General features: G+C 41.7%; 1 protein-coding gene across 1 annotated transcript; it reads right to left on the bottom strand.

The window, feature by feature from the left end:
* Positions 1-1,369: 1,369 nt before the first annotated feature.
* On the bottom strand, positions 1,370-15,639 carry LOC128202835 (medium-chain acyl-CoA ligase ACSF2, mitochondrial-like). The gene is made up of 5 exons (XM_052903989.1): positions 15,492-15,639; positions 4,367-4,450; positions 3,657-4,167; positions 2,347-2,554; positions 1,370-2,131 (listed from the first exon to the last, which is right to left on the bottom strand). Exons 1-5 carry the CDS (start codon positions 15,637-15,639, stop codon positions 1,370-1,372), a joined length of 1,713 nt encoding a protein of 570 aa, XP_052759949.1.
* Between the last annotated feature and the right edge of the window lie 821 nt (positions 15,640-16,460).

The following is a 16,460-nucleotide window of genomic DNA, read 5'->3' as shown; positions in this document are numbered from 1 at the left end:
CCAGTGGTTTCATACCATGCGAGAGCACATACCCCCCAGCTAATAACAGTTAACTAATAATACTTTGCAAGGTAAAGAATATGTTATTTAACGATATAAATGATACAACAATATACTGGAATTTGAAGGCCTTATAATAGCCTTGTAATATTTTAAATCGGTCATTGCACTTACGATGACTGTTGAACTAATAAGCAAGATACTGCACTTATTGTATGTGCAACGTTTATGTTCTGTCACATTCTATACATGGCAAAGGCAACCCCTACTCTTACAAGCGCGTAGTTGACTGTACGTAACAGGGTATAATATTCATCCGTTCATGTTCATTTATCATTGCCTGCTTGCGTATAGATTGCGCGTACATTATTATGGAGTATGTGTGAGAGTGGACAGTGTGTGCGTATTATAGTTGTCAAACAACTTTCAATTGGTTAATATAAGAATACATTTATGCACGTAATCACCCGTAACATTCCGGCCGTTCTATCTCTCGGGCATTGCTGTTCTGACAGTCGTTGGAGTCACATCTGGGAAACTCTTACTCATATCTACTAATCTTTTGCACTGTTGTAAAACAATACTTTTACACCGCTGGTATGTTTCATTTATTTACTGTGATGTATTTCATTTGTATTTACCAGGTACAATGTATAATATATTAAAGTATTCATTTGTGTATTTAAATATGATGTCTGGAATATATCTTTAGACCTTGTATTATAGGAAAGAGCGTGAAGGGGTCAATACGTTGTCCGTCAACGATCTTCGTAATCCCAAATTGGCCCTAGCTACGCGCATGTCTAACAAGAAATATCCATAATTATATTTGGCCGCAGTCTGTTTGTACGTCGGATCCCTAAAATGTACAAATGTCACATTATAGCTTTGATTGATTTTTTACCTGATTCACTTGGTCTCAACATACAACAATTCAAAAGATGGCAAGGCGGTGCAAATAATCAGTTCTGATTAGCGCGATATTGAAGCTAGATTGAGGTCCTACAATGACTTCTATTTACACGATTCAGATAAGAGAAATTATTCCAGTAATTGTGCTTGTTTAGCTCATGTTGCTCAGGCAAGAAATACAAACATGAAGTTAATACATTTACTTTACTGAAGGTTACAATGAAAAGAGTAAAACAAGCACCGCTCTTCTTCAAAAACATGGAATTACATTCAAATAATCAGAAGTAAATTTGAACATTGTTTGACGTCGCCCATTTTTAAAAAAAAAAATCAAGTCCATTACTTTTCAAGAATAAAATGAAATAGCAAATTGTTTTGTTTTACTTAAAACTTTTCCTTCACTAAACCCTTCCTTTCTCTAAAACATCCCTGTGATACAATGGCACGCGTAGCTCGTCTATTTTAACGCGGGCATAACGCGTTCCTGGGCTAACTTATTAAGATCTTTCCGTGAAAGCTTCCCGGACAACAAGAGAGGAAACTCGTCCAGAAACATGTAAAACGTCGGTAAAACAGTGAACACACCAGGTCTGTCATTGTGGTAGTCCTCACAAAACCTTCTAAGGGTCTCCTCTGTTAAGTCACTTCCATCTTGTTTAATGACGCATGCGCACACAACCTGGTAGAAAACCGGGTCGGGGACGGGAACCAGCGCGGCTGCCCCGACCCCCGGGCAGTTCCTCAGAACGCGCTCCAAGATCTCCGGGGCAACGTTCATCCCACCGCTGATAATCATGTTGGACTTCCGGCCTTCAACAAAGATGTTGCCGTCTGACGTCATCCGCCCTAAGTCGTCTGTTTTGTACCAGCCGTTATCTGTGAACACTTCCTTCGTTTTCTCAGGATCGTTGTAATACTCCTTAAATATTACCCGACTGCGGATGAATATTTCTCCCCTCTCGTTCATTGGAACTACTTTTCCGCCCTTATCGACGATTTTAAATTCAAACCCAGGTCCAGTGATGACCTTACCACAAGAGAACTCCACGAAGTTTTCTATATCTGTGACCACCCCAAGGCCGCAAATTATGAACTCCGTCCCACCGTATGCGCAGACGACACTGTCACACAGCGGGCCGATACACTGCACTGCACCTCGTGTGATCGGTTGACCACCAGTGAGAATGTACCTCAGGGGCCAGTCGGAGGGAATTTTGTCCTGCAATATTCATTGGTAAAAAGCAACTTTTAAAACTTATAGGTGTGTGGAAGGTAAGAGCCAAATTTCAGTACCCTAACTAAATAATATACAGAGACTGATAATTTTAACTAATAAAGGCATTTAAAGATATTTATATCAGTTATTAAGCTATGTATATTAACATAATCGCCAGCGCTTCGCATTTGAAAGAAATAATTGAAAATCATACTAACCTTCCGGCGAATCATCTCGTGCAGGAACGGCGGGAGCACGTACATGAGGGTGCACCGCTCACGCTGGATGATCTGGACGGTGGCGTCCATTAGGTCCGCGCCTGAAGAGGCGAAACCGGAAGTGGTGACGCGGGTTTGTCCGGTGAGTACCTGGAAGGGGAAACCCCCGACCCAGGTGAACGGCCGGTCACAGTAGACTCTCAGCGACCTGCAAAAGGCATACACTTCTTGGATTTAAAACTAATACTCATAGATTAAGAATGCTCAGATTGCATAATATTCTCTACTAGGCTTGAAATTCAAAAGCATGCAGTAAAAGAAGAAAAAAAAGTTCTGTTATTTGAGATCGTCATTTCTCACCATTTTGTTCAATATTTGTCCTAATTGTTATTGGCTTAGGGCCTCAGGTATAAGCTTCGTCAACTAAAACCTGGTTTGATGGTCGGGTGCGGTAAGTGTATCCCAAAACATTTAAGAAATACAGAACCCCATTGCTTCGAGCTCGCTTGGTTCGAATTCCTCGTTTGCTCGAACTTGGTGTTAAGACCGATTTATTTATACTGAAGGTAAACATTCCCGCATGGCTTGAATATTGCGAGGCTCGAGGTTTTATCGCCGGACCCTGGGAGTTCGAGCCAACGGGGTTCGACTGTTATCTAATTTGAATATTAAATTGATTCAAATCTGGCAGATTTCATCTCCCTTCAGAGATGTTGGGATCATATAAAGTCCGGTACCCGTGACAGTGCATCCATAGTGCAGACCAACTAGTGAAGGCGTTAATTTTAAAAGCAATTTGTAAATTTTGCACTTCTTCCTCAAGTATTACAAACCAGTGAAGGTAAAATGACATTATAAGTACTGGTCACTCAGCCCGCAAATGTGTATATGCCGTGGTCCACTCATTATCGACACATGGTAAGTGGCCCATAAGTAGCGTGTTATATATCTTATGCTATACATTTCATATTACTATATTGTAAAGCTATTGGTGCGTTTTATTGCACAAAGCAAATAATGCACAAACGTTTCAACATTTAAAAACATTGTTTAATTTCGCATATTATTTTAATTGTTGTGATAAGCGCAAAGCAAAGTTATTTATGGTTTTATGCGAGCAAAGTCAGCGCAAATAAGTCTAAACTGTATTATAAAAATAGTCATGTTTTAATCATTTTAAAAGACAACGATCCTTTTTTAATGTATCAGACAAGCCCTTGCCCTTGGCAGCTGGCTTGGCATACTCACGTAACTGAACATGTACTACACATTTGAATAAACATATATCTACTCTCATTTAAGCCACCCACCTGTCGAACATTATTGTTTCTGGATGGAGGTAACGCGGTGTGAGAATTGAACGGTGTGTGTGAGCCGCCAGTTTTGGGACGCCTGTACTTCCAGATGTCTGCAGTAACAGCGCTATGTCGTCCTCGCTTATTTCCGGTAACGTCATGTCGCTCGAATCGGTGTAAAGTAAATCAGTTAACTTCTTGACGTTACTTAAGATGTTTGTACTGACCTCGTGGCCGAGTAAATATCTGAGATAGGGCATACGTGAACTTTTAGCTGATGCATCGTTGCTATGACTGTCCAACAGCGGTTCTAAGACGCCCCATTTCTCTCCGTTCTCCCCCGGATCCATCACAAGCAGTGCGCATGTCTGGAGACGTTCCATGGTTGCTACGACGTCACTTCCGTCTGTGTATGTGAATGAAAGACAAGCAGGGCGTAGCCCGGCCACCATACATCCGAAAGTGAGGTACACCCACTCCGGGCAGCTACGGAGATTGATCGCTACGCACTCGCCCTTTCTAAGGCCTGAAAATTTGTGTTAAAAGAAAGGATTATAACACTTAAGAATGTGTCAACTGCGTAAAAAGGTTTTATGACATTTATAATCCAAAAAAGCTGTAGAGAAACAAACAATCTAAGAACATATTATATACATTTAACGTTTATATATATGCAAACTGAATTAATCAGAAAGAAACACATGTTTTACTTTGGATGTTCTTACCGAGTTTTAGAAGCGCTCTGGCGACGTTGAACGAGTTCTCGTGCAGTTGCCTCCACGTGACCACATTACGCTCGTATTGCGCACCTGTCGTGTACGTAGAGGATGGTCAATTAGACAGTAACGTCTGGTGGAACATAAAGTATACGTGCGCGAAATGAAACAAAGAACTGTCCATTTCTTACTTAGTTAAGGGAAAACGACTTTAACAGGTTATGACTTTATCAGGTAATTTCCTTGCAAATGCTTTACCTACTTGATACCTTTATTAATGACACACATAACTATGTTCAAAATCATTTTATACGTGTGTTTTGTGCTAAATATTAGATAGGTTACCAGAATAGAACAGAACAGAAAAATTATTTTTGACTTAAGCATATACAGCTCATCGTCACATTACACAAATATAAACATAAATATAGAATACACACACACATAAACAATCAAAATATATATAGTTTCATGTATAACACGTTTTAAATGATTTTTGTATCATTGACAGATTTTCCAGAAATTTCTCAAAAATGGAAAGAACAAAAGAAAAAAAAGGAAAACATCAACCAAGTTACACACAAATCAGCGTGCATGATGGTTGATATGAAAGTGAGAATGTTAAATATATTATTTAACACATAAACCTTGAAAATTGCAGAAAGTATAATAAGACATGAAAATAGAAGCAGTATTGCCGTTTATAAAGGAACCTAATACCAATAGATTGGAGATACATCATGTGTGATAAAACAACAACAGGAAACAAAACAAACAAACATGTAAAAAGGAAATACAAAGACATATACAGCTCGTCTTGTTTTTGGTGACAATTCATGAATAAAACAATTAGGCATTATTCTTTCTTATTTCAAAGACTTTTAGACAAAAAATTGCTAATTACCAAACATAACTTGTAACTTGTAAGTGTTGCCATGCACCCCTTAATGTTTCAATAGAGTTTACATTTAGTGTTCGATATACGTGTGATAATCAACTTCGCTGACACTCGTGATTTTATAAACTAATGGCCATTCCCGTTGCGTCCATGTATACTGTTTGTTATATCAATATTTCCGATAAACGAGTCTCTTTCAATAACAAAAAGACAACAAACAATGTACACGTACAAACATGCACACGTACACACTACATTACCAGTATGGTGTACAACTCACAGTCAAGACGTACATGAACACACTATGCACACGTACACACTTCGCTACCTGTATGGTGTACAACTCGTAGTCAAGACGTACACGTACATACTACACACAAGTAAACACTTCGCTACCTGTTAGTGTACAACTCAGAGTCAAGACATACACGTACACACCATGCACACGTACACACTTCGATATCTGTATGATGTACAACTCACAGTCAAGACGTACAAATACAAACGATGCACACGTACACACTTCGATATCTGTATGATGTACAACTCACAGTCAAGACGTACACGTACAAACTATGCACACGTACACACTTCGATATTTGTATGATGTAGAACTCACAGTGAAGACGTACAAATTCAAACGATGCACACGTACACACTTCGATATCTGTATGGTGTACAACTCACAGTCAAGACGTACACGTACAAACTATGCACACGTACACACTACGCTACCTGTATGGTGTACAACTCACAGTCAACACTTACGCGTACAAACTATGCACACGTACACACTTCGATATCTGTATGGTGTACAACTCACAGTCAAAACGTACACGTACAAACGATGCACACGTACACACTTCGATATCTGTATGGTGTACAACTCACAGTCAAGACGTACACGTACAAACGATGCATACGTACACACTACGCTACCTGTATGGTGTATAACTCACAGTCAACACTTACGCGTACAAACTATGCACACGTACACACTTCGATATCTGTATGGTGTACAACTCACAGTCAAGACGTACACGTACAAACGATGCACACGTACACACTTCGATATCTGTATGGTGTACAACTCACAGTCAAGACGTACACGTACAAACTATGCACACGTACACACTTCGATATCTGTATGGTGTACAACTCACAGTCAAGACGTACAAGTAAACACTTCGCTACCTGTATGGTGTACAACTCACAGTCAAGACGTACACGTACAAACTATGCACACGTACACACTTCGCTACCTGTATGGTGTACAACTCACAGTCAAGACGTACACGTACACACCATGCACACGTACACACTACGCTACCTGTATGGTGTACAACTCACAGTCAAGACGTACACGTACATACTACAAACAAGTAAACACTTCGCTACCTGTTAGTGTACAACTCACAGTCAAGCCATACACGTACACACCATGCACACGTACACACTACGTTACCTATATGGTATATAACTCACAGTCAAGACGTACACGTACAAACTATGCACATGTACACACTTCACTACATGTGAGTTGTATAACTCACAGTCAATACGTAAACGTACATACTATGCACACGTACACACTTCGATATTTGTATGGTGTACAACTCACAGTCAAGACGTACACGTACAAACTATGCACACGTACACACTTCGCTACCGGTGTGGTTTTCAACTCACAGTCAAGACGTATACGTACATACTATGCACACGTACACACTTCGCTACTTGTATGGTGTACAACTCACAGTCAAGACGTACACGTACAAACTATGCACACGTACACACTTCGATATCTGTATGGTGTACAACTCACAGTCAAGACGTACACGTACAAACTATGCACACGTACACACTTCGCTACCTGTATGGTGTACAATTCACAGTCAAGACGTACACGTACAAACGATGCACACGTACACACTTCGATATCTGTATGGTGTACAACTCACAGTCAAGACGTACACGTACAAACTATGCACACGTACACACTTCGCTACCTGTATGGTGTACAACTCACAGTCAAGACGTACACGTACAAACTATGCACACGTACACACTACGCTACCTGTATGGTGTACAACTCACAGTCAAGACGTACACGTACAAACTATGCACACGTACACACTTCGCTACCTGTATGATGTACAACTCACAGTCAAGACGTACACGTACAAACTATGCACACGTACACACTACGCTACCTGTATGGTGTACAACTCACAGTCAAGACGTACACGTACATACTACAAACAAGTAAACACTTCGCTACCTGTTAGTGAACAACTCACAGTCAAGCCATACACGTACACACCATGCACACTTACACACTACGTTACCTATATGGTATATAGCTCACAGTCAAGACGTACACGTACAAACTATGCACACGTACATACTTCGATATCTGTATGATGTACAACTCACAGTCAAGACGTACAAATACAAACGATGCACACGTACACACTTCGATATCTGTATGGCGTACAACTCACAGTCAAGACGTACACGTACAAACGATGCACACGTACACACTTCGATATCTGTATGGTGTACAACTCACAGCCAAGACGTACAAATACAAACGATGCACACGTACACACTTCGATATCTGTATGGTGTACAACTCACAGTCAAGACGTACACGTACATATTACAAACAAGTAAACACTTCGCTACCTGTGTGGTGTACAATTCACAGTCAAGACGTACACGTACAAACTATGCACACGTACACACTACGCTACCGGTGTGGTTTTCAACTCACAGTCAAGACGTACACGTACAAACTATGCACACGTACAACCTCCGCTAACTGTATGATGTACAACTCACAGTCAAGACGTACACGTACAAACGATGCACACGTACACACTTCGATATTTGTATGGCGTACAACTCACAGTCAAGACGTACAAGTACAAACGATGCACACGTACACACTACGCTACCTGTATGGCGTACAACTCACAGTCAAGACGTACAAGTACAAACGATGCACACGTACACACTACGCTACCTGTATGGTGTACAACTCACAGTCAAGACGTACAAGTACAAACGATGCACACGTACACACTTCGCTACCTGTATGGTGTACAACTCAGTCAAGACGTACACGTACAAACTATGCACACGTAGACACTACGCTACCGGTGTGGTTTTCAACTCACAGTCAAGACGTATACGTACACTCTATGCACACGTACACACTTCACTACATGTGAGTTGTATAACTCACAGTCAATACGTAAACGTACATACTATGCACAGGTACACATTTCGCTACCTGTGTGGTGTACAATTCACAGTCAAGACGTACACATACACACTTCGCTACCTGTATGATGTATACCTCACAGTCAAGACGTACAGTCGAAACTCGATAACTCAATATTCTAGGGACCGGCCAAAGTACTTCGAGCCTCGAGAATATTGAGCCAAGCGGGATTGCTTACAGAATGTTATTTTTCATTTGTTACATAAAGTCTTATTTACCTCGTTTGTTATTGGCTACGCTTTCTCCGCAAGAGAAGGAAGAGTATTTATTGGGCATATTTAGGCACCCTTAATTTCGTAATATGACTTATTCGATTATTAAAAAACATCATTTTATTTTTTTTATTTATAATAAAAATACATTTATGCAATTGTAAACAGTGGGTAACACAAAATAGCTTAAAAGTTATTTCAAAATGCATAGTCATTTAGGGATGGATAACAATAAGAGACAGAACTTAAAGTGATGGCATGTTTATTCAAACTGTTTAACCATTTAAATTCGATAATAATTATAATATCAGTCAAGCAATTTTAATCGATTAGCGCCTTGTGCTTAATGAAGCCAATCAAACAAATCAAGGTGTGTGTGAGATTCTTAAATGAACCCGCGAAAATGACATCGACCCAAGCAAACAAATCAAAGTGTGAAATTCTTGTTTGGAACCGCGAAAACGACTTCGAGCGTGGAGAAATATCGACCCTCAAGATATCAAGCTATCCGATCGAAAATTATATAAAAAAAGAGTAAATAAAATTGGTCCTTTTAATTTGGTTCGAGCCAACGAGGATATCGAGCCATGATATATAGAGCCAACGAGTTTCGACTGTACATATACACACTATGCACACGGACACTGTTCGCTTCCTGTATGGTGAACAACTCACAGTTAAGACGTACACGTACAAACCATGCACACGTACACACTTCGCTACCTGTGTGGTGTACAATTCACAGTCAATACGCACACATACACACTTCGCTTCCTGTATGGTGAACAACTCACAGTCAAGACGTACACGTACAAACTATGCACACATACAAACTACGCTACCTGTATAATGTAAAACTCAGAGTCAAAACGTATACGTACACACCAACCACACATACACACTACGCTACCTGTATGGTGTACAACTCAGAGTCAAGACGTACACGTGCACACCATGCACACGTACACACTACGCTACCTGTATGGTGTACAACTCAGAGTCAAGACGTACACGTGACCACCATGCACACGTACACACTACGCTACCTGTATGGTGTACAACTCACAGTCAAGACGTACACGTACACACCATGCACAAGTACACACTACGCTACCTGTGTATGGTGTACAACTCACGGTTAAGAGGAAAACGTACACACAATGAACACGTACACACTACGCTACCTGTATGGTGTACAACTCACAGTCAAGACGTACATGAACACACTATGCACACGTACACACTACGCTACCTGTATGGTGCACAACTCACAGTCAATACCTACGCGTACACACTTCGCTACCTGTGTGGTGTACAACACACATTCAAGACGTACGCGTACACTACATGCACCCATACACACTTCGCTACCTGTATGGTGTACAACTCACAGTCAAGACTTACGCGTACACACTTCGCTACCTGTATGATGTATAACTCACAGTCAAGACGTACACGTACATACTATGCACACGTAAACACTATGGACACGTACACACTACGATACCTGTATGGTGTACAACTCACAGTCAAGACGTACACATACACACCATGCACACGTACACATTACGCTACCTGAATGGTGCACAACTCACAGTCAAAACGTACAAGAACAAACGATGAACACGTACACACCTCGCTACCTGAATGGTGCACAACTCACAGTCAAGACGTACAAGAACAAACTATGCACACGTACACACCTCGCTACCTGTATGGTGTACAACTCACAATCAAGACGTACATGAACACACTATGCACACATACACACTTCGCTTCCAATATGGTGTAAAACTCATAGTCAAGACTTACGCGTACACACTACGCTAACTGTATGATGTATAACTCACAGTCAATGCGTACACGTACACACTATGGACACGTACACACTTCGCTACCTATATGGTACACAACTCACAGTCAAGACATACACGTACATACTATGCACACGTAAACACTTCGCTACCTGTGTGATGTATAACTCAAAGTCAATACGTACACGTACACACTATTGACACGTACACACTACGCTACCTGTGTCGTGTACAACTCACAGTCAAGACGTACACGTACACACCATGCACATATACACACTTCGCTTCCAGTATGGTGTACAACTCACAGTCAAGACGTACATGTACACACCATGCACACGTACACACTTCGCTACCTGTATGTTATACAACTCACAGTCAAGACGTACACGTACACACTACGCTACCTGTTAGTGTACAACTCACAGTCAAGACGTACACGTACACACTACGTTACCTGTATGGTGTACAATTCACAGTCAAGACGTACACGTACACACCATGCACATATACACACTTTGCTACCTGTATGGTGTACAACTCACAATCAAAGAATACATGTACACACTACGCTACCTGTTTGGTACACAACTCACAGTCAAGACGTGCACGTAAAGACCATGCATACGTACACACTTCGCTACCTGTATGGTGTACAACTCACAGTCATGACGTACACGAACACACTATGCACACATACACACTTTGCTACCTGTATGGTGTACAACTCACAGTCAAGACGTACACGTACACTTCGCTACCTGTATGGTACACAACTCACAGTCAAGACGTGCACGTACAGACCATGCATACTTACACACTTCGCTACCTGTATGGTGTACAACTCACGGTCAAGACGTACTTGAACACACTATGCACACGTACACACTACGCTACCTGTATGGTGGGCACCTCACAGTCAAGACGTACACGTACACACTATGCACACGTACACACTACGCTACCTGTATGGTGCACAACTCACATTGAAGACGTACACGTACAGACCATGCCCACGTACGCAATACGCTACCTGCATGGTGTACAACTCACAGTCAAGACGTACACGTACACACTAGGCACACGTACACACTACGCTACCTGTATGGTGCACAACTCACATTGAAGACGTACACGTACAGACCATGCCCACGTACGCAATACGCTACCTGTATGGTGTACAACTCAAAGTCAGGACGTACATAAACACACTATTCACACGTAAATTCTTCAATACCTGTATGGTGTACAACTCACAGTCAAGACGTACACGTACACACTATGTACACGTACACACTACGCTACTTGTATGGTGTACAACTCACAGTCAAGACGTACACGTACACACTACGCTATCTGTGTGGTGTACAACTCACAGTCAATACGTACACGTACACACTATTTACACATACACACTACGCGTATGGTGTACCAGTATGGTGAACAACTCACAGTCAAGACGTACACGTACACACTACGCTATCTGTATTGTGTACAACTCACAGATAAGACGTACACGTACACACTACGCTACCTGCTTTGTGTATAACTCACAGTCAACACCTACACGTACAAACTATTCACACGTATACACTATGCTACCTGCATGGTGTATAACTCACAGATAAGACGTACACGTACACACTACGCTACCTGTATGGTGTATAACTCACAGTCAACACCTACACGTACAATCTATGCACACGTACACACTACGCTACCTGCATGGTGTATAACTCACAGTCAACACCTACACGTACAATCTATGCACACGTACACAGTACGCTACCTGCATGGTGTATAACTCACAGTCAACACCTACACGTACAAACTATTCACACGTATACACTATGCTACCTGTATGGTGTACAACTCACAGATAAGACGTACACGTACACACTACGCTACCTGCATGGTGTATAACTCACAGTCAACACCTACACGTTCAATCTATGCACACGTACACACTACGCTACCTGCATGGTGTATAACTCACAGTCAACACCTACACGTACAATCTATGCACACGTACACACTACGCTACCTGCATGGTGTATAACTTACAGTCAACACCTACACGTACAAACTATTCACACGTACACACTACGCTACCTGCATGGTGTATAACTCACAGTCAACACCTACACGTACAAACTATTCACACGTACACACTACGCTACCTGCATGGTGTATTACTCACAGTCAACACCTACACGTACAATCTATGCACACGTATACACTACGCTACCTGCATGGTGTATAACTCACAGATAAGACGTACACGTACACACTACGCTACCTGCATGGTGTATAACTCACAGTCAACACTTACACGTACAATCTATGCACACGTACACACTACGCTACCTGCATGGTGTATAACTCACAGTCAACACCTACACGTACAAACTATGTTCACGTACACACTACGCTACCTGCATGGTGTATAACTCACAGTCAACACCTACACGTACAAACTATGTACACGTACACACTACGCTACCTGCATGGTGTATAACTCACAGTCAACACCTACACGTACAAACTATGTACACGTACACACTACGCTACCTGCATGGTGTATAACTCACACTCAACACCTACACGTACAAACTATGTACACGTATACACTACGCTACCTGCATGGTGTATAATTCACAGTCAACACCTACACATACAAACTATGCACATGTACACACTACGCTACCTGTATGATGAACAACTCACAGTCAAGACGTACACGTACACACTACGCTACCTGTATGGTGTACAACTCACAGTCAAGACTTACACGTACACACTACGCTGCCTGTATGGTGAACAACTCACAGTCAAGACGTACACGTACACACTACGCTACCTGTATGGTGAACAACTCACAGTCAAGACGTACACGTACACACTACGCTACCTGTATGGTGTACAACTCACAGATAAGACGCACATGTACACATTGCGCTACCTGTATGGTGTATAACTCACAGTCAACACTTACACGTACAAACTATGCACACGTACACACTACGCTACCTGTATGGTGTACAACTCACAGTCAACACCTACACGTACAAACTATGTACACGTACACACTACGCTACCTGTATGGTGTACAACTCACAGTCAACACCTACACGTACAAACTATGTACACGTACACACTACGCTACCTGTATGGTGTACAACTCACAGTCAACACCTACACGTACAAACTATGCACACGTACACACTACGCTACCTGTATGGTGAACAACTCACAGTCAACACCTACACATACAAACTATGTACACGTACACACTACGCTACCTGTATGGTGTACAACTCACAGTCAACACCTACACGTACAAACTATGTACACGTACACACTACGCTACCTGTATGGTGAACAACTCACAGTCAACACCTACACGTACAAACTATGTACACGTACACACTACGCTACCTGTATGGTGTACAACTCACAGTCAACACCTACACATACAAACTATGCACACGTACACACTACGCTACCTGTATGGTGAACAACTCACAGTCAAGACGTACACGTACACACTACGCTACCTGTATGGTGTACAACTCACAGATAAGACGCACACGTACACATTGCGCTACCTGTATGGTGTATAACTCACAGTCAACACTTACACGTACAAACTATGCACACGTACACACTACGCTACCTGTATGGTGTAAAACTCACAGTCAACACCTACACGTACAAACTATGTACACGTACACACTACGCTACCTGCATGGTGTATAACTCACAGCCAACACCTACACGTACAATCTATGCACACGTACACACTACGCTACCTGCATGGTGTATAACTCACAGTCAACACCTACACATACAAACTATGCACACGTACACATTACGCTACCTGTATGGTGAACAACTCACAGTCAAGACGTACACGTACACACTACGCTACCTGTATGGTGTACAACTCACAGATCAGACGCACACGTACACATTGCGCTACCTGTATGGTGTATAACTCACAGTCAACACTTACACGTACAAACTATGCACACGTACACACTACGCTACCTGTATGGTGTATAACTCACAGTCAACACCTACACGTACAAACTATGTACACGTACACACTACGCTACCTGCATGGTGTATAACTCACAGTCAACACCTACACGTACAATCTATGCACACGTACACACTACGCTACCTGCATGGTGTATAACTCACAGTCAACACCTACACGTACAATCTATGCACACGTACACACTACGCTACCTGCATGGTGTATAACTCACAGTCAACACCTACACGTACATACTATGCACACGTACACACTACGCTACCTGCATGGTGTATAACTCACAGTCAACACCTACACGTACAATCTATGCACACGTACACACTACGCTACCTGCATGGTGTATAACTCACAGTCAACACCTACACGTACAAACTATGCACACGTACACACTACGCTACCTGCATGGTGTACAACTCACAGTCAAGAAGTACACGTACACATTGCGCTACCTGTATGCTGTATAACTCACAGTCAACACCTACACGTACAATCTATGCACACGTACACACTACGCTACCTGCATGGTGTATAATTCACAGTCAACACCTACACATACAAACTATGCACACGTACACACTACGCTACCTGTATGGTGAACAACTCACAGTCAAGAAGTACACGTACACACTACGCTACCTGTATGGTGTACAACTCACAGATAAGACGCACACGTACACATTGCGCTACCTGTATGGTGTATAACTCACAGTCAACACTTACACGTACAAACTATGCACACGTACACACTACGCTACCTGTATGGTGTATAACTCACAGGACACACGTATATGCAAACGTAAATACAGCGTTATGAAACCTTCCTTTAATAATTGTAATTGCTTCTTATAGACTTTCATATACCTGGTGTAACAAAAACAAGCGCCTCCCCTTCCCCGAGTTCCGCCGCGTTTTTCGCCAGACACGCCCCTACAGTCTTAATTCCGTCGTCGCGTATAGTACGCTCCAAATGGATGTAGCTTTCCCCACACGGCGCCGTATATTCCGCCATTTCACTTGATGGTATAAAGGAGTGATAAAATAACTACATTTGCATACACATGTACATCTGCTGTTCCTTTTTGTCAGTTACTCCACTGTTAAAAGTTCTTTGAAATGCGAGAGTAATCTTATCTTCGCTTCTAAAATATGCTATTCACCCGAGTAAAAATACACCTCTACATGTATGCAAGCCTTTCTGTGCCTATGCATAGTGATACAGCAGCTGCGGGGATTGCTCTCTGCTGATAAAAACTTGAATGACCTTGTTCACCTTGTGATATCTCCCCAGGTCTATCAAATATTACTATCTTAAACCGGATCATCTCTTGGTGTACTTCAGACATAAGATAGCACAGCCGGTCTTTAGGTTTGCTATACGCTGAAAAGTACGGGAATTTGAGGTAAACATAGGTTTACTTGTTGTTGTTTCGCTCTGAATTAAAAAGAAGTAGAGCATTGGACTCGCACAGAATCAACTCCAGACACATTGTTGATGAATATTAGACACTTACCATTGTATATTTGTTTTTAAACAAATTAGCATGGCTTATGAATGAAACGTTTGTTTACAATGCTGTTTTACTCTTTTTGACTCTCTTTCGTTTATAAGTTATTTAACGAAGTTTCAAATATGTTGTTTACTCTTGCAGACATATTATGCTTGAAGATTTACAGACAAAGCTTTTTCAAAGTATGGTTATTTTTAATGAAAACGAAATGTTGACTTTAACCGACCGGAGTGTATGCCAAAGTATATCATAAGGTGGCATATAACTGCCGTAAGATAGCCTGTTAAAGCTGCACTCTCACAGATTGAACGTTTTGGCAACT

The sequence above is a fragment of the Mya arenaria genome, chromosome 9 (assembly GCF_026914265.1).
Source record: "Mya arenaria isolate MELC-2E11 chromosome 9, ASM2691426v1".
In the NCBI taxonomy this organism is placed as follows: domain Eukaryota; kingdom Metazoa; phylum Mollusca; class Bivalvia; order Myida; family Myidae; genus Mya; species Mya arenaria.
The sequence above is the reverse complement of the archived record's forward strand: the minus strand, read 5'-3'. Positions and strand labels throughout refer to the sequence as shown.

Bases quoted from the DNA above. Each gene is read 5' to 3' on its own strand.
- LOC128202835 (XM_052903989.1), bottom strand. From the start codon at position 15,639: ATGGCGGAATATACGGCGCCGTGTGGGGAAAGCTACATCCATTTGGAG. The intron at 4,168-4,366 runs GTAAGAACATCC...ACAAATTTTCAG, and splicing joins CAGAGCGCTTCTAAAACTCG to GCCTTAGAAAGGGCGAGTGC. The intron at 2,132-2,346 runs GTTAGTATGATT...TGAATATTGCAG, and splicing joins ACGAGATGATTCGCCGGAAG to GACAAAATTCCCTCCGACTG.